Source organism: Hyalella azteca, unplaced genomic scaffold, assembly GCF_000764305.2.
Source record: "Hyalella azteca isolate HAZT.00-mixed unplaced genomic scaffold, Hazt_2.0.2 contig9910, whole genome shotgun sequence".
Lineage (NCBI taxonomy): Eukaryota > Metazoa > Arthropoda > Malacostraca > Amphipoda > Hyalellidae > Hyalella > Hyalella azteca.
Genome location: NW_025939966.1, coordinates 68,581 through 87,660, shown reverse-complemented (window position 1 = coordinate 87,660; position 19,080 = coordinate 68,581). Strand labels below are relative to the sequence as shown.

The 19,080-nt window shown below is 37.0% G+C and overlaps 1 protein-coding gene across 1 annotated transcript; it reads right to left on the bottom strand.

Moving 5' to 3' along the window:
• Positions 1 to 7,094: 7,094 nt before the first annotated feature.
• LOC108675614 (cyanophycinase-like) lies at positions 7,095 to 18,612 on the bottom strand. Its single transcript, XM_018163640.2, has 10 exons — positions 17,688 to 18,612; positions 17,460 to 17,537; positions 16,392 to 16,472; positions 15,930 to 16,023; positions 14,911 to 15,040; positions 14,422 to 14,553; positions 13,189 to 13,297; positions 12,721 to 12,856; positions 8,493 to 8,646; positions 7,095 to 7,447 (listed from the first exon to the last, which is right to left on the bottom strand). The coding sequence occupies exons 1-10, from the start codon at positions 17,826 to 17,828 to the stop codon at positions 7,276 to 7,278; spliced, it is 1,227 nt and encodes a 408-aa protein (XP_018019129.1). The 5' UTR covers positions 17,829 to 18,612; the 3' UTR covers positions 7,095 to 7,275.
• Positions 18,613 to 19,080: the final 468 nt, after the last annotated feature.

Sequence of the window (19,080 nt, the reverse complement as noted above, 5' to 3'; positions counted from 1 at the left end):
ATTCTACTCAATTTCATTTTATACAATGAAAATTATTTAGTCACTGAGTACTTTGACAATTTTTCAGCGCAACTGCAATAAAAAATTAATTCCCAACAATTTTTTTTTCGATTTTAAAACCAATTATAAGTTATTCATTAAATTAATTCCTCCCAATCTGCATTGCAAATTCAACATCCATCAAACCATGCCAAATTTTCACTGCTATTTTCTCAAGCTCATAAGATAAGTGTCATTACTTGACAAACGTCACATAGACTGTAACCATGACTTGGCTGTCCTTTATATACCTGCCTCGATAGCCAGATGATATTTTTCGTGGGTTTCCAGAACACATGACGTGTTCTGTTCAAGTCAATCTGACTTGCACTAGAACTGTGGGAACTGTATTTTATCTACAGTAACAGTGGCTCGTATTCTGAGTATCTATGCAAATTGGTATGATTTCTCGTGTTAATAGTTTTAGCTTTGGTTTCAAAGGAATAGTGAATGTTAAAATTCTAGCTCCATTGAACACTTATGAGCTTGAGAAAATAGCAGTGAAAATTTGGCATGGTTTGATGGATGTTGAATTTGCAATGCAGATTGGGAGGAATTAATTTAATGAATAACTTATAATTGGTTTTAAAATAAAAAAAAAAATTGTTGGGAATTAATTTTTTATTGCAGTTACGCTGGAAAATTGTCTAAGTACTCAGTGAATAAATGATTTTCATTGTATAAAATGAAATCGAGTAGAATAAATTTTTTTCAGAAGATGAAAGTAATGATATTTGGGAAAATGCTTCGTCATGTCAGCTGTGTGCGCAATATTGGTAAAAGCCTGATTTTCTCTCTCGTTACGTTATCTATCAAAGATAAATCTTCAGATGGCAAACATTTTATGTTATTGAGAACATAGACGATTTTTGAATAACTTCCATCCTAATACGTGCTTATTATTAAAAAATTCAAAAGTTTAATAATTAATTTCCTTCCACTTCATAACCTTAATAACCAGCACAAAGTAATTTGTTACCTGTACTTTAGAATGTTTTTATTTTGTTGCCTGAAGTATTGATTATTCGATGAATTAATAAATTTTATCTCAATAATGAAATAGTAATATGTTACCTCAATTAATAAACATTCATTTTCTCATGAGATTTAATCTGTATAACCGAATATTTGTCTTGCATCAGGTATATAGATGATGTATCGAAGTAATATGTTTTTAGGATGAGTAAACTGAAATATCACGGGAATTTTTTATCTAATAATAAAAGCAGGAAAGTATCTTTGACTATGGCCCGTATGCTAAATAGGGCACTAGCACTACGAAGTAGCACTATGCACTACGAAGTGTCCTGTTGGTATGCTAAATACGTCACAGACACTAAGCACTTCGAAGTAGCTCTACAATGTTTAGTGTCGCTTAGTGTCGCACTACTGATTCGTATGCAGAAAGACTTTGAAGTGCTACTTCGCTGTTGGAGTACTTTATAGTGCCGCACTACGCTATGAGTCTATTGAAGAATGGTAGTTAAGTGTTCAAATAGTTAATTATTCCCTAAGTAATTATCATTCTTTGCAGAAGATTGATGTAAAATGTCTAATTGTGATGGTATATAATGGTACTATTAAAAATTGTAATGGTGAGCTGAAATTCGCAATGCGTCTGCGCACCTTTCCCATCATATATTCAAAGGCCACGCTTTTCATCGAACATCGAAGACATCGAACAAAAGAGAGAAGTATGGAAAGTTCTTGCAGAAAAATTCAAAATGGCTCCAGAAAAAAAATCTAAGCATGGTATCAAAAACAAGAAAAGTATTTTCTACTACTACGCTGTTCATCTGTTTCGCCAAGGAAAATGTCAGCCATAAGAATAACATGTTGTTCACTGAAGCGGTACACTTTTTTATATTCATGGCATGTAGTTCCTGAGGTTTTTACGCGATGATGCCTTTGCTGTAAGCCAAACAGATCCATAGCTGACGAAGTAAACAAGGTTAAATATACCGTAGTGTCGTCGTGAAGTGCGGTGTGTAGGACACTTCAGATTTTTGTAGTGCGCGTTATGCTTTTGGCCCTATTTAGCATACCAACCGTAGTGTTCCATGCCGCTCTATGGCTTGTAGTGCGTAGTGCTACTTCATAGTGCTAGTGCCCTATTTAGCAGGCCAACCGCAGTGTTCCATGTCGCACTATAGTAGGCACTACGGCTTGTAGTGCGTAGTGCTACTTCGAAGTGCTAGTACCCTATTTAGCATACGGGCCTATATATTGACTAGAGCAGCTTGCCATAGTTTAGCAAGATTGCATGTTTCTCAAAAATCGAACTCCAAATTTTCACACACCTTATAATAAGAACATTGCTAGTAAAATAGGAGTTTGCGTATTTTATTTAACGCCGACGTCACGCCGAAGCCATACATTATTGCGAATAAAATAATATTCGAGAACTTAACTATGAACGAATCCGCCCCCGCCGTGGTGTTGAGAAAATAAATGACTGACAGTGAACCATGAAGTTGAAACCGAATATAACAACAGTGATTATAGCCTATTTAAAATCACAAATCCATGATTTCATATTGAAAACTTGGAAGCGAACAAGTAAAGCAATTAAAACAATAGGGTAACACCAGAAAAACTATGGATGTCCGAAAGAAAGTAAAATCTCAGAAATAAGATCTCCGAAGATGAATATAAATTACCTTCCTAATTTTGAAAATTATTTTCTTCATTTACGCCCGATGAACAAATTATGTCAAGTTTATTTATTGGCATCGGATCAGACACAACATTTGACTACGCCTTGCAACATTTCGGCTGCAAAGTTTTCTCCTTCGACATGACCATCGTGAACAGCACCAACACTCACGTTACTCCCAACTGGAATTTCCTCACTTTAGGAATAAGCAACGAGTCTGTGGTGGTGAGTCATATTCCTTTTTTTGTATGGCTAATTAATTTTCGTGGGAGATGTGCCGTGCAACGATATTTTTCCGAATGGGTGCATTGTTTTAAAGAAATCCCACTTCACGTAATTAAAATATTGCAGTGACGATTGTTGATGATTAAAGTATTGACGATAAGCCTGTAATCTTTGAATGACTATGCACGCTTATAAAAAATATAAATAATCGTTAATTGGACGTATATGCGATCGATGAGGTCATATCTACGATATCGACGAAAGTCATAATTTTCCTTGTGTGATAAATTAAAAATGATGAGCTAAGTTTCCCTAGGGATACTTAATTAAATACCGTATGATGATCTTTTTACTATTAAAAATTAAACAAGACACAGAAATTAACTAGCAAACAAAGTGGTTTCATATCAAGGCACTTTATCACTAATAATTTCCACATAAATGAGAATAATGAGATTCAGGATGACTTTTGCTCGCCTTTTCACAAGGACACTGGAAAATAATTCTTAAATCGTTCTATTTTAGCTTGTCACGCTTTTTATTTTAAAACATCTTACCTATTCTTGTTTCCTACATGAACATCTGTTGAAAATTTTTCATCTCCTAAACATTTATTTGAATAATTTCACAGCGACAGCCCACTAAAAGCAGCAAAGGAAACTATAATTTCTATCAATACACACTAAATGCAAGCTGTTGATAAAATTTTGACTTCCCAATTAGAGCGCACACATTTTTTATCTTGAAATTAGCTCAACCGACCTTGTTTTGTCTACGAATAATTTTATGTCTTCAATACCTGTCCACGTATATATAATCTATAAATTGCTTGTGTTTTCATAATGTTATTCTAAAACGCATAATTTTGCTTCGCATATGACGATTTTTTTCAAAATAGTTTTCATGATTTATTATTACTTTATAATTAAAATGTACAATATTATATTGCAGCAGTTAGGCATGACGATGCGGCCAGCGGGGAACACCATCGTTGCTACCCTGATTACCTTGGAAAAAATCCAATAAATTTTCGACAGAAGCGATTCAAAGATCGACATCCTGAAGGTAATTTACTTTCTTACTCTTTACGCTGCTAATATTGCATTACTTTCTATGTGAAAGTTTTTGTACGTCAGTAAGGTGGATATTGTGTGAAATACTATGTTAAATTAAGTTTCACAATTAAATCTCAAATTATGGTTACGTAAATTAATTCAAATATAACACGTATGGACAGTGAACTTTAATAGAAATTCATTGAAATTAAATAAAATATTTAAACTTCAATTTTTTGCTAGAAAATGCTTTTAAATTCATTATTATCGAATATAAAAAATGAAATTCATTCCGTTTGCTAGATTAAGATTAAATTTGGTACTTTAATTCCTACAAAATTGTACACATGGGTTGGCATGTAAATTAACGATCATTTATTTCCTCATTCATATTATGCCTTGCTTAATACTTTTATTCTGAAGTTCTTTTGTAATCAATTATTTTTTTTTGGCAACCATTAGTCGTCGTTTGCGGTACATTGTTGCATTTTTGTGGCGTCCAGCGTGAATGTAGAGCAGCGGTTCCCAAAGTGGGCGATATCGCCCCCTGGGGGCGGTGAAAAGATCTGGGGGGGGGGCGGTGAGGAAGAAAGGGCAGTAGTGGGCGGCAGTCCGCGAAATCGAAGTCAGAAGTTCGTACGTTTGTTTGACGATTTGTACACAACACGTGCAGAACATGACTCCGACTGGAATAAATTTTCACGAGCTAAAAATCACAATTTGGTTGTTAGGAATTTATATTCAAATTTTCGTCCGAGTATGTTCACTAGTTTGGAAAAAATTCTTTGGTCGCTGCGAACTTCGACTGGTATCACCATAAAACTCCCGAATTGATGTAAAATTTAAAAAGTTTAACGTGCTAAACATCACCGTTAGGTCCTAATGAATACGTGTTCAAAGTTTTATAGTGCTGCGTTCATTAGTTTGGGAGATATTCCTTGGTCACTGAATTTGGAGATTGGCCGTGAGACCGGCTGCGAGACCGGCCACGAGTCCGGCCCTAAATTTGCCCGAGCAGTCTTGAATTTCTAGTGCTGAAACAGTTAAAACTGTAAAAAAATATATTGGTTTACAAAATGGGGCTCTATTTGTAAAATACACCTTTGTGTTTGTAGTATTGTAAGCCCATTCCGTACTACTGACAGGCATGCAAGCTTTCTTTGAGCCTAGTCATAGAATTATAGATGCACTTCGTCCTGTATGTCCCTGCGAGGTGGTCTGAGCTACTTAGGCTGCAGAGCACGACTCTAAGGTATGAGTTTGACGAGGTTAACTATTATTTTCTATATTTGTTATTAGTGAAGGTTATGTCGTGCGAATATAGTCAGATTATTTATTCATTGGTGTTAATTGTAAGTATTGTTGTCCGTCCTCTAGGGCACAGCGGAGTCCTTCTTCTCTCGCGACTCCTCTCATTACGTCGCTACTCTCATTATTGCTCTCAGATAACTCTTATGCGCCTCTCTGCTTAATAGTTAGGATAATTAGACTTGTAAAGATCTTTTGTTTATTGAACCTTGACATAACAATCTCACAGTGTTTAACCTTCCTCTTTTAAAATTGCAGCGTACTAAATATCAAGAAAGATGCGTTTGTTTTTATATGTGTCTGTAGGGAGGGGCGCTAGAGATTCACTGGGGAGCCAAAGGGAGCGTCAGCCTGATAAAGTTTGGGACCCATTGAATTGTAGAGGCGATCATTCATTTAAGTGAATCAACGACTCAAATGGTACAATGTGTTTTCTTTTCTTCAACTTTCCTTCACTAAACACGTTCTCTTTCCTTTTAATGAGCTATCGTTAGTCATTTAATTTGTTTGCTGATTTTTTGTGGCAGTAATTTTCTCACTCGTAAACTAAAATTTTGCATGACATTTTGTGGTAATTCATCCCTAATGTTGCCGCCATTGTTTATTGTATTTAGTTTTACGGTTTACATGTAGATCTGGGTATAAATGGTAAAAAAATTTACGTTCATATTTTTATGAGTTAAATATTTCCTTTACGAGTAACACGAAATTTTGTTTAAAAGAGATACATTTTTTCGAGAGATAAAACACACATCTGCTCACACTTAATCTCACATTTTCTCAGACTAAAAATATTTTAATTTCTTGAAATAAAATCTTTGCGGCAACAAACTAAGAAATATGCAGGAATTTGTGATGGTTATGCGAACTAATGAATCTAGTTTTTCTTCTGAGAAAAAATGTATTCAGTTGATTCAAATATATTCTTTACACATAATTGTTACTACATCATTACTTTTTGGGGAAGATTAATTTTTAATTATTGATTTCAGTTATATGGACGCATAAGAGTATGAATGAAAATATCAGACCAACTCAACGAGAAATAAGAAGTCGAATTTTGTCTCGTATAAACCATAAACATAAAGATTGAGATGAACTTGATTTAATTTTGATGTTATTTATTTCCTTTTCGTCGTTGGAATGTCTTCTATCATGTGAAAGAATAAGCAGATTAATTTCTGTAAACTTTTTAGGAAGAATATGTTTGTTACTCCAAATATTGGGGTCAAACATTTGATTCAGTACCATTTCCACGTTAATTCATAGTAGAACCCATTTTCTAATGTTGGGTAAAATAGGTCTGTTTTCCTTGTCAATAATAAACATTCCCTGGTTGTTGTTTTTTGTGCAAATTATCAGGCATATATAAGATTTTCCTGCAAAAAAAATTATATATAAGTAATTTCTATTGCAATATTTGCGTTACAGATTCACCCGAGAATCTGTTCGATGATACAGAGTCTGTAAGAGTCCAAGTTATGCTAAATTTTGAACCGGTTCTGAACAGCCTCCATGGGCTGGGCTTCCGTCTCATGCACATTTTCCCCTACAAATTCAGACAGGTACAGAATTTACTATAGTGATTACCTTTTTGAATTTTGCCCAAAGAATTTCATGAGTTCGGGATTCGTTCAAAGGAATTATAGTACGATAATTACAATTTTGTCAAAATTTAGTATCGGCCTGCAATTTAATACAAGGGTAATTTTCCTCGTGTTTTGATAGGTTTTACTATTAAATGTTTATATTTAATATGTAATAGTATTAATAATAATGTTAACTATTAATTTTAATGTGTTATTAATATTAATAATATTTAATATTTAATGTTAAATGTTCGATAATAGTATAGTCAATACCAACTTCTATATTATTGTCGCTTATGCATGATCAGCGATATACTACACGTTTATAAATTTTAACCCAAGTTACGGCACTCCATGAAAATTTAGCAGTCATTCTAAAACTTCTGAGCGCTTTTAATTAGATTTAATGCTCTTCAAGAATAGTATAGTCAATGTCGACTTCCATGTTGAGGTAAGACACCACGCGCGTCGAGAGCGTTGGAGAGTCCCCGACAACGGCTGTGCCTCCTTCTTTCTTCATGGTCACGGAAAATGTCGGGCCGGTCTCGTAAGAATAGCTTGTGGCCGAGTCCGCCCTGTTATATGAGGATTGAATTTTTCAGTAAGATTGATGGACCAAATCTTTTCAAAACTGGTTTGCCCGCTTTAGCCTTAAGTAAAAACTTTAACAAGCTTAAACCGGACTAAAATTATTTAATTTGTGTAAATTTGTAGCTTTGAAATAGGCTCAATTAAATTTTTGAAATTTGTAGCGCATTCTTTCAATTAATAATATACGTTTAAGAATTACTTTTTAAATACAAAACTTCTAAAAAATCCTATGTCTCCATTGTTAAAGGTGTACAATGAATTTCTCATTTTATTTTCGAATATAAAAAAATTAATTTTCCAATTTTTTAATATATAAATTTTTTTTTCAAAATTATTTATTCTGTCAATTGATTCATGCATTGCCTCCGACTTCACACAAGTCTGCAAAAGTTCAGATCAATTGGTCAGGTAAAAGTGTGTCAAATATCAGTTATAAGATTTGTAGCTGACAAAATTATTTTTTCAATTATTCTAATATTGAATTTTTTTTTTAGTTTTTAAAATCATTTTTTTTGTCATTTGATTCTTGCATTGTCTCCAACTTTACGCAAGTGTGCAAAATTTCAGATAGATAGGATAAGTAGAAGTGCTTTAAATTTCAATTATAAGATTTGTAGCAGACAGACAGACAAACAAACAAGAAGTTAAGTTAAAGAGAAGTGCTGTAAAAAAGGTTAACTTCGAGCTGTATAACACCGCTCGGGAAGGAAGATACAATTCAAGGTGCTAATGTTCATTGTTTTTTTTAGTTTAGTCAAGTCCACAACCCGTGTGTTATATAGAGGTTCTTTCAGAGAGTTGTGCGATACTGATTGATCTGTAACCTTCTCAACCTATACGATCATTCACGCAAGTTGAGAGTTCTAAAGGCTCCAACAGCATATGTCGCAGATCAGATCATGCGTTTAAATTTCAGAAGTCATCATATAAAACAATTTTAAGCATGATAAAAAAGTAGACTACCCAACAAAGCTAATAAAATAAAAACCAGAAATCAATCACCCGTAAACAATTTTAATTTATACTTACTTGGAGTCCCAAAGTCGGTGCGCAACGTCTCTGAAAACTCCGTCCTCGGCAGTTGGGTTATTTGGCGACGAGAAGATATTGTTGCTGCTTGTGGCGTCAACGTAGAGTTCGTTGTCAGCTATGGGCGTTTTCCAGCTCGGGTAGACTACGGAATCTACAGAAAAACGGTTACATTTTAGACGTTTATTACATTTAAAATATCTCAGAATAATTTCAAGAAACATGGGATGTTAGAGTTTGTAAAGTTGAAATAGTCTTATTGAATTATTTAATTACCAACTAAAAACGAAGAAAAAGGAAAATCGCTCAGTAAACTATTAGAAAAATGAGAAAAAACTAGTGCACTCTGATATGTATAAATTCCAAATAATAATGATATTTAAGTGCCCACAGGAGCCACTGCCCTGTCAAAATTCAGACGTGGCTGTCGTTCGGGTTTCAGTTGCCGCCCTCGCGGATTAGAGATGAATCAGATCTGAAATGTCCGCTTCCCCTAATCAGCTGCCCAATAGGTGCTATTTTGGGTAGTTCCATGGTAAAAAATATAAGGGTCAAATGACACACGATATTAGCGGCTGGTCAGGCCACCATTAACTTGCCCTGCTCAGTAGCTGGCATTAGTTCTCAGCGCAAGCGTGACAAGCCTCTGATTCAAAAAACCCATACAAATACGATGCAAGAGTAGGCGCACGAGTTTCTCCACGCGTGCGTTTCACCCCTCATGCATTGCGTGTACGTCAACATGTTGGCGTTACGTCTTCTTGATTGGAATGTTTTTATGCACACGCAAACCGCTTCGAAATTTTTGAGACAATATTTTGATACGAAATTTTAGGGTCGCACCAGCGTTTCATTACGCGTGCAATGATTGTCCATCGGCACGAGACCTTTACGCATGCTTAACTAACACGACTGCGTCGCGTTGTTTTCAACCCGCATGCAGCGCGTTCGTGTCAAGACGCTTGCGTTGCGTTTCAGTGAACACGCTTGCTTTAAGCTTGTGCGAACTCCCTTGCAATATGTGTACATGAACACGCGTGCATTGCTTGTGCGTCAATATGCGTGTATTGCATGTGTTCACCAAAACACCAACGTTTCAGAGGCAGGGGTGCCAAAATTTTCCCCTTTATACTCCCTAATAAGGAGTGGGAGGTTAGTTATCAACTACCCGGCTTGAGACAATCAGTGAGAGGTAGTTCGGACTTCGGACGAGGAGGCACTGCGCTGAGCTGAAATTGAGGGGAGCGCAGCCGTGCACCACCAATTTTGTTCACCAATAAGCCCTGAATCGAACGCCTTGGATCTCTCTGGACATCCACCAATCAGCCGTGAACAACTCGGCTTTGTCTTCCTTCGGTCTCGCTTAGAACCTGCCGTGCACCACCAGGCCGCGGATCGAATCAGACTTCCGGGCATCGTTGAATTACGTAATTTTACGTTCACCGCATCTGAGGTTCTGTTCCAAAATTTATCGTCCTTCGACAAGTGGCCGTTCGACCGAGGGCTGGTTCGACCCACGGCCTAGATACGGACGGCTTGAAGTATTGAAGGCTACGTTCCGGAAGGCAAGAATCATGATGGTCCATTATATCGAGGGCAATGGTGGTCTTCGGCAGGCGACCCAAATTGAGCAGTGGCTTACTGGTGTTCGTTCCGTTCGAACGTTAGTTGATACACGCATCTCACTCGAATTGTGTAATCTTATCGTGAATAAGGAAGTGTACATCTTGCAAACAACTCAGTGTTAAAAACTGAATATTACCGTTTTTGACATTTTCAGAAATGAAAATTCCTTACTTTTTGCTGTTATGTGCTTTCAAAAGTGAAGTTCGTTGCAATACTTCTCGTCGGCAGGCGAAATTCATCATGACAACGCATTTGTGAGTTCAAGATTTTGGCAGCGGTAGAAATTTTCAACTTCGGGCATGTCAACAAAAGCATGTTATTCAAGCTGTTCCGGTTCACGTGCTTAAGGTTCTAATTTCTAAATAAACATGTCAACTGAATCAATTGTTCAATCGAAAGTTTATCATTGACTACGATGCTACCTAACCAACATTCGGCGCGTTGTCAGGATGTCGCAAGTCTCACACCACTGGACGGGCCAGCTGATGCACGATGGAAAAGGTTTGCAATGCAAAGCGTATTCCGATTATTCGCAAGCAAGTTAGTTGCCTTTGTTCTGTTCTATCTACTCTATTTCGTTGTATCGTCAGGTTTCATTATTGAGTTATATATAAGTTTAAGGATGAATTTGGTTATTTCTGAAGAACTACAAAGTATATGAGGATAGATTCAGGTAATCTCCATCGAGCCCAGCAATATTGGAATGGTATTTGACGTTAGAAATGCTTCTATTATTCATTTTGTAGCAGTTGCAAGCAGTATTTTCAAACCCGGGTGAAATTTTTTGCTAGACGAATGATTTCTTCAACAAAAGAACTGTTCAGCTTATGGCATATGTCTGCATGCTTGAGCTTATTGCTCAAGCATAAGATAGCTTATGAACTATCGCTTTTGAGGAGCCCCTCTGTGATTAACATACTTGATTTGAGGATTTCCATAACTATTGTATATTCAGCTATTTATTTGATTGTCTCTCCAGGAATTTAGAGTGCAGGATAACTTTAATAGGTGAGAAGAACTACATGTGAAGCTCAATACTGTCATTGCAGCAGCAGACGATGGATGCAGAAAGATCCTCATTTGCTATAGAATAGAATAGAAGTGTGGGCATTGAAGAAATAGGCCCATGGCCTGTTGCCGATTCATGAACTTTTCGGGACTTGATTCACAAGGGATCCGGCATTTGGAACCCGATCTTTCCATAACTGACTGAGGGAAAGCTCACGAAATTTCAGATTTCTTGCCATACTTGCACGCCACAACATGCGTGCTGGCAAACTTGCCTCACTGCTATCTCCGTCGTGGAGGAACGCGCACTTCCCGCTCCTCGTTTTGCCGTTAGCCCGGTGAGTTGAGTAGGACTATAGCTTTTTATCTCCGGTGTTATAATTTTCGTTTACCGCGTTCATTCTTTCGCCTAAATTATTGATATTTTTAAGGTAAATATTAAAGGAGGGTTGCTTAAATTGTGGATGTGACTTTAATTGTCCGGCCTATTCCCACTTGCGGCTAGGTCTGGCCTTTGTAGGCTCCTGAGATGTATTTGCGCTGGCAATATGTTGATTGCTGGTTGCCATGTTTAGGTTTTTTTTTGTTAATGGTGTCCGTGCCCCAACGGTCTGCTCGCTTGAACGCCATGGCGCTGCAGCACCTACAGCCTGACATTGACCATGTCCTTTTTGTTTAAGGTACGCCGGTGGGCCTGCTTGGTGGCGCTGACCACGTTACCTCCGGAGCTTCTGTTGTTATTTCCATTCGAGTCTGCTCGAGCTATGTAGTTCTACATTTTAACGAATTTTTCAGATTCGGCCGTGCCTGTCCCGAACGTATCAGGTACCAAATACGCGCACCCCACGATCGCTCCAATTTAAGCTCGACAGGTATTTCACTTGATTCCGTTTCGGCGACTATTTCACTCCGGCAACCGGAATCTAAAGCGGACATAAAGCCGCTAAGGCGAGCGTGGGGCGTCCTTGTAACGCGGCTGACAGGAATAAAAATTTCGATAGGGTGTACGCCATCAGTTGAATATCAGCCTTCTGCAATCATAAGCCTACTGTACAGTATACAAATCAGACTACTGCATACATTAACCTACTGCACACATCAGCTTACTACACACATCAGTCTACTGTACACATTAGCCTACTGCTTGCATCAGCCTACTGCCCGCATAAGCGTACTGCACCCATCAGCCTTTTGTAAACTTCAGCCTATACTGCACACATTTCAGCCTACTGCACTCAACAGCCTTTTGTACACAGCATTGCTCACATCAGCCTCACCATCGTACAGGTTGAACACATCAGCCTCACCATCGTTAAGGTTGAACACATCAGCCTCACCATCGTATAGGTTGAACACATCAGCCTCACCATCGTACAGGTTGAACACATCAGCCTCACCATCGTACAGGTTGAACACATCAGCCTCACCATCGTAAAGGTTGAACACGTTAACCTCCTGCTGCCATCACTCTCACCATCGTAAAGGTTGAACACATCAGTCTCACCATCGTACAAGTTGAACACATCAGCCTCACCATCGTAAAGGTTGAACACATCAGTCTCACCATCGTACAAGTTGAACACATCAGCCTCACCATCGTATAGGTTGAACACGTCGCCCTCCGTGAAGTATGAGACTCGCACGCCCGCGGTTCGCGTGTGGGGCGCCGCGGGGTCCTTGACAGCAGCGGCGACGCTCACGACCATCGCTCCTCCCGCCGAGCCCAGGATCTGGGGGCGCGAGGGCCGATATTACATAAAGAATGGTATATGTCTCTTCAAACATGTGTTGTATTCAATTTAATTGTGTGGTCGTCAAACATATATAGTTGTCTCCCCTAACAAAATTTAGAGTCGCCCCAGCTTCTGGTACTCCAGATCAAAACCTGAAGCGTCTGTAAATTTTCACTAGGTTGAGCTTAGTTTTTTTTCAAATTAATGCTGTTGTCTTCAAATTGTATTTGTCCATAGTAAACTAGTCTTGTTGTCTTCGAACTAGCATTTTTTTCTCCGAAATAGCATTATTTTCATTAAAAAGTTCAAAATAATTGAAGGCTAATGACCTCAGCAGTTCCGTCTTCGGCTATCAGCACGCCGGTGTCTTCGTCTATGCCAATGCCCAATTGCGTGCTGGGGTCTGAAGTCTTCGTGTCCAGCAGCAACTCAATCAACCTGGAATTAAATCGTGCATTGATATGGTGAACTCAAACATGCTTTTAAAATGTTCAAAAAGTTGTCACTTTCTTCACACGCATGTTGGGTCTAAACTTTTAGAAAAGTCAATCGATCAATTTTGAAATAAACTTGCTTCATCCTACGTAACTCATTTGGCAATCTTCCATTGAATTAGGTTTCATACTACATACTGTACATGTCTATCATTTTGCTTAACAGGAAAGTTTGAAGTAGATTATGTTTCATTCGTTGAATTTTGTACGCTTAAACAAACATTCACATTGAACCTTGCGTAGTCACTTGCGAACATGCCTTTATTTATCTTTCGTTCTCATAGCCAGGCCAGTAATAAAGAATAAAAAAATAATAAATCGCAATTAACAGAATTTTGCTCGAAAAATTTGTAATAACTCATAATAAAAATACCTGATCATTTTATCTTATCGTCCAATTCACTTTTTCAGCCGTAGAAGCATAATATTTTAAATGGATAACCAGCAATACTGGCATGTCAAATAATATTAACTTTATATGGCACAATTTCATCTTCAGGCAACACACGAAAGGTTTTAATCCTATCAAGTTTCGTGAAGTAAGGATGCTGAATTAAGACTGCAAGGTACAAAAGAAGAAGGATTACTTGCGATAACAAATTGTGTATGTATAAGTTCTGGAACTGCTACTGAATACTTTAATTCTTAGCCTTCCTAAATGAATAAAAATCAAATACAAAAGCAAAAGAGATGCAAATAATTTTTTTAATAATCGCTATTACTTGCATCCCAATTTTAACTTGGGATGCAGGTAAGTTTATTAACACATATTTAGTTAAAAAATTTTTGAACTTAATATGTGTTACTAAAGGAATACGGGAGAAAAAAAATACCATGCAATTCAATTTCGATTACCTGGCTTCCCTGCTAGGCTAGGAGAAAAGAGTATCCATCACATATACCGAGAATTAACAAAGATAATTTTGAAGCAAATAAAATACCATGTATTTTAATTCCGATTACTTGACTTCCCTGCCGCACTGGGAGAAATGAGTGTCCAGCACATACCAAGAATTACCAAGTTGATTTTGAAGCAAATAAAATACCATGTATTTTAATTTCGATTACCTGGCTTCTCTGCCGCGCTGGGAGAAATGAGTATCCACCACATAGCCCCTCACCAGCCCCAGCCCGCCGTCCTCGATGTAGCACAGATCGTCTCTGTTGGCAGTTTCGCAGCCTCCCTCGTGAGCACCGGAACTGATATGAAAAATGCAAACTCGATTACAGTTTGTTCAAAACAATTTTCATCTCTACGCGCCATTTATTGCGGGTAATATTGGACTCATAAATGATCAGGAATTTGCCAAACATCAAAATCAGCAAATGTACCAAAATTAAACAAACAAGCTATCAGCGAGCTTAGCCTTTAAAATAAACATCACCATTCGTAAACCCCTGAAAAAAGACTCATTTCTATCGATCTGGGCCGTACTTTCAAAACTGTCTTCGATCAGTACACGATGCAACCCAAGTGCTCACAGCGGTCTAAGTATACGTAACGGCTCCCTTTATGCCTGTAATTGGCGAGATTTTTATTAGGAAAAATAAACTCACTCGACTGCATTGTAAGAAAGTCCATATGCAATCATGGGTCCGGTGCCCTGGCATCCCGCCCCTGCACTCGTGCCGCCAACGATGCCCCCAGCAGACAACACTCCTCGTAGTGAGCTCAGACTCGCAGTGTCTGTAATATTAAGCTATTGTTAATGTTAAACCTAGACTTGTATGAATTATATATTTTTAGCGAATTTTCTCATTTATGAAAAAATGCACTATTGTGCTCGCCATGTCCGTCCGTCTGTCTGTCTATCCGTGACTTCATGTTTTCGTCGACGAGAAAATGCGCTCTCTGTCACTCACGGCAGTGAGTACCGAGTTATATTTTTTCACAACTTCTACAGCAGACAACACTCCTCGTAGAGCGCTCAGACTCGCAGTGTTTGTAATATTAAACTCTTGCTGGTGCTGAACTTGAAATCATTATAATTTTTATACAATATGCCTCTCCTCAGACGGCGCTCTGACCCACGATGTCTACATTATTAAACTTTTGTTGGGGCAGAAATTAAAATTAATTTATATTTATATTCTTTTTGGCACTCCCCGTAAAGCGTTCAGACTCGTAGTGTCTGTAACATCAAGCTTTTGTTCATTTTAATACATAGAACTATTATCACTACCAGTAGAAGAAAATTACAACCGCAGCGCTCAAGTTAACAGTTAATGCTATAAATTGTCTGATTTGAAATCAGCGAAAGTTTCTTGATGGAATTATTTAATTTTTTAGGGATAAAGGTTAATCAAGTACAAAAAAATTAACGTTTGAAATCCTGCGCCCGTATGAGCTCAGCAGGTGCAGTCTCACCTGACCCATCAGCGTTGACCCACCCTGCCAATATTCTGGCCTCAAGCTTCACCTGACCCATCTGCGTTGACCCACCCTGCCAATATTCTGGCCTGCAGTCTCACCTGACTCATCTGCGTTCACCCACCCTGCCAATATTCTGGCCTGCAGTCTCACCTGACCCATCTGCGTTGACCCACTTTGCCAATATTCTGGCCTGCAGCCTCACCTGACCCATCTGCGTTGACCCACCCTGCCAATATTCTGAGCCGGTCGCCTCCGTCGAAAAAGAGGCCAGTCTGTGATGCCACCAAGTCTGCAACCTGAATTGCATAGAAATTAACGATGCACGCAATTAACCTCTGAATTAAAATGAATGAAGGATGAAGAAATAATTAAATAAACGAAAATATTACTTCTCGATTTTTCAGCCCATTTTCATAATATATATGTGTATGTTACACTTTATATATCGATAGACTGAATCCATATGAAGATTTTTTAGAGAAATCCACTATTTTTACATTTTACCTCCACACAATACTCTCTTAATAAAATTTTTCTTAATATCTAATAAAGCTTATTCAGTAAGTTTCGTTCAAATTTTGAGAAAGACACTCCCAAGCCATGAGTGTACCAATAAAATCGAGAATAATAAAATTAATGAAAAATATTATTAAATAATAATCACCTCAGCATCGTTGGCATTATTGCTACTCTGTGTGATAGGAATCCACTCAACTGAAGCTGCTCCGTACGCCATGAACATGTCCTGGGAAGAAAAAGTATGGTGAAAAAAATCCACACTGAAAATGTATTTATGAAATTACCTAACATTCCGTTTTATAATCGTGAACACGAAGTCGAACTTCGAGTTGTCAATTCTCACTATTCCAGCAATGAACTAAATCAATACAGCTCCTGTAAAAACAGAATCTGCAACTTGAACTTGTTAAATTCCTATCAATAAATAAAATATAGTTTGTAAGAAATGCCATAGATTTAAGATAACATAATTATCTTAATATGTTCAGATACATAAATTTTTGCAAACATTTGATATGTTATTATTACAATTACTTTCGTTATAGAATATTCAAACCAGCCACTCATGGTTGTCCTTCCTACTTATAATGAATGAAAGAAATTTATTCTATTTACTTTGTGCTACAGACCAGGAATGAATTGACTGGGCTGAATGACATGAATTTCTTGCTCAAACGCTACATCTACGAGATTTTCTTCAATGCTTTATAAAGGCGCGAGAATATTTACCCAAAACCTCATTGCGAAAATTTTAGCATCCCCAATCACCAATTTCTTACGATGATAATAATCTTATGATGATAAGAATAATCATAATTATGATGAAAATAATCATAAACAAATTAATGATATCATAATCTTATTATGATCATCAGGTATAGTCCAAAGTCGATTTAGAAATGGTTCCATTAATTCTTAACGGATTCTTGAACTTAGATTGGCAATACGTGTTTATAGATTCAATTGATCTGGTATTATTTAATACATGAATAATATTGAAAGTTCATGCTTCGAATCTTGAAACATGAAGAGTTTTTTGGCGATAACAGATCCTAACTCGAGATCGGAAATATCATAATTACAATTTATCTTTGTCTCACATTAACCTGATGTCACCAATCATGGGTGGCAATATCTTCAGTTTAAATCCATGAGATGTGCAATGACTCATTCAGAAACTTTTAGTAATGGACAGAAAAATAAAATCAAGCACCTGGTAATAAGGGTAATCGTCTTCAGGAGTTTTCGAAGCAGTTGTGATTACACCGACTCTTGCAACGCCTTCGCCCCCCTGTAAAAGCATGGGATTTACAGATCTACAAAGAATGAAATGTCGCATCAATACCAAATAATATTTCAGAATTAAATACATAATTTAGATATGAATGTAGCATTATTAGTAATCTTTGATGATATTTTATCTATTTTTTAATATTCTCACCGCGAGTTCGACGAACCGACTCCACACGGCCGCATTCTCATCCGTGAGACCTCCGCCCACCAGCATGACATTACCTCCGTGTACGGTGCTTATGATTGCCCATAGTTGCAGGCATACAGCGAGCGTGTGTACTAGCTTCATGTTAATAAAATTAAACTCTTAAGCTTGACTTTGACGTTTTTTTTTCAAGAAATTTTGTATAAAATAAGAACTTTAGTATCAAGGAACTATCGTTTCAGAGTCCATCTCCACCCATATATTGTTCAAAATATTGGAATACAAAAAAACAATTAGTAAACTAAAATTCACGAGGGAAATGTCAAATTATAAACATGAATTGAAAAACAAATAGAGATGAAACAAACATGAAGAAACAGACCCATCAGTCAACGATTTCAAGAGGATAGAACTGAAGGCGGCATTTAAACTATAGTCATCTGCTAAAATATATACAGGGATTATTGAATTTTCTTGTTAGAAACATCGGTTGTATTACTTGCTAAAATTCCAGAATCAAAATCAGATACCGGAATATTGTACTGATCGTCATAAATGAGAGGGATGAGTAAGTAAATTTACTGTTAATTTACTAATTTAGTTCTAGGTTAGAGAGTTTTTGTACTTGTGTTCTAAGATTTTGAACTGACAATGGAACTGGACGTTTCTCTCTTTTACGTTTTTTCTTATAAAGAAGTAGTGAATTCTTGGCCATTTTCCTTGCTTTTAAATTCTTAGAAAATTTGTGATATAAGCATGATATGATGACGATATTTTTGACTGTTTATATAATAACCTCAACGTCCTCTTTAAATTCGCAATTAATATTAATTCATTAGCACCAAGTTGCATATTACTACTATTACTCGTACTGGAATTAAATTCAATTGTGATTAGTGAAGTTGCAACGATAGTGGCTTGCAGATGTTTGTGATGTGTTTTGTTTTTCTTGCCAAACTGATTTCGAAAGAATAGAAATAATTTGGGCAACTGTCACAGAGGCTTGTGAACGCCTTGATTGGCTGTCTTTTATATACTGGCCTTGGAGGCCAGCTGATATTTTTCGTTGTTTGAAAATCTATTATTTAATCAGAACTGTGGGAAAAGTATTTTATCTGCAAAAACTGTGGATCGTATTACTTGCAAATAAATGCATATTATTATTTATTAATATCATTATTCACTAATATTATTTATAGTATTATAGATATTTTTTCATATTGTTATTTGCAAATTGCTATGGTTTCATATACGAAAAATTTAAGCTTAGATTTTAATCCGACAGTGAATGTTTAGATTCTGGCGCGAATAAAAATTTGCGTGCTTAAAAAAATTACAGTGAAAAAATAATCACGGGTAGGTACATTTTGATTGTTTGAGGATGAATGAGAGTTGT

Excerpts from the sequence above, each read along its gene's own strand:
- LOC108675614 (XM_018163640.2), bottom strand. The coding sequence starts at position 17,828 with ATGAAGCTAGTACACACGCTCGCTGTATGCCTGCAACTATGGGCAATC. Across the intron at positions 15,041-15,929 it reads GGTCAACGCAGATGGGTCAG|ACACTGCGAGTCTGAGCTCA; the intron begins GTGAGGCTGCAG and ends TTAATATTACAG. Across the intron at positions 14,554-14,910 it reads CTTTCTTACAATGCAGTCGA|TTCCGGTGCTCACGAGGGAG; the intron begins GTGAGTTTATTT and ends TTTTCATATCAG.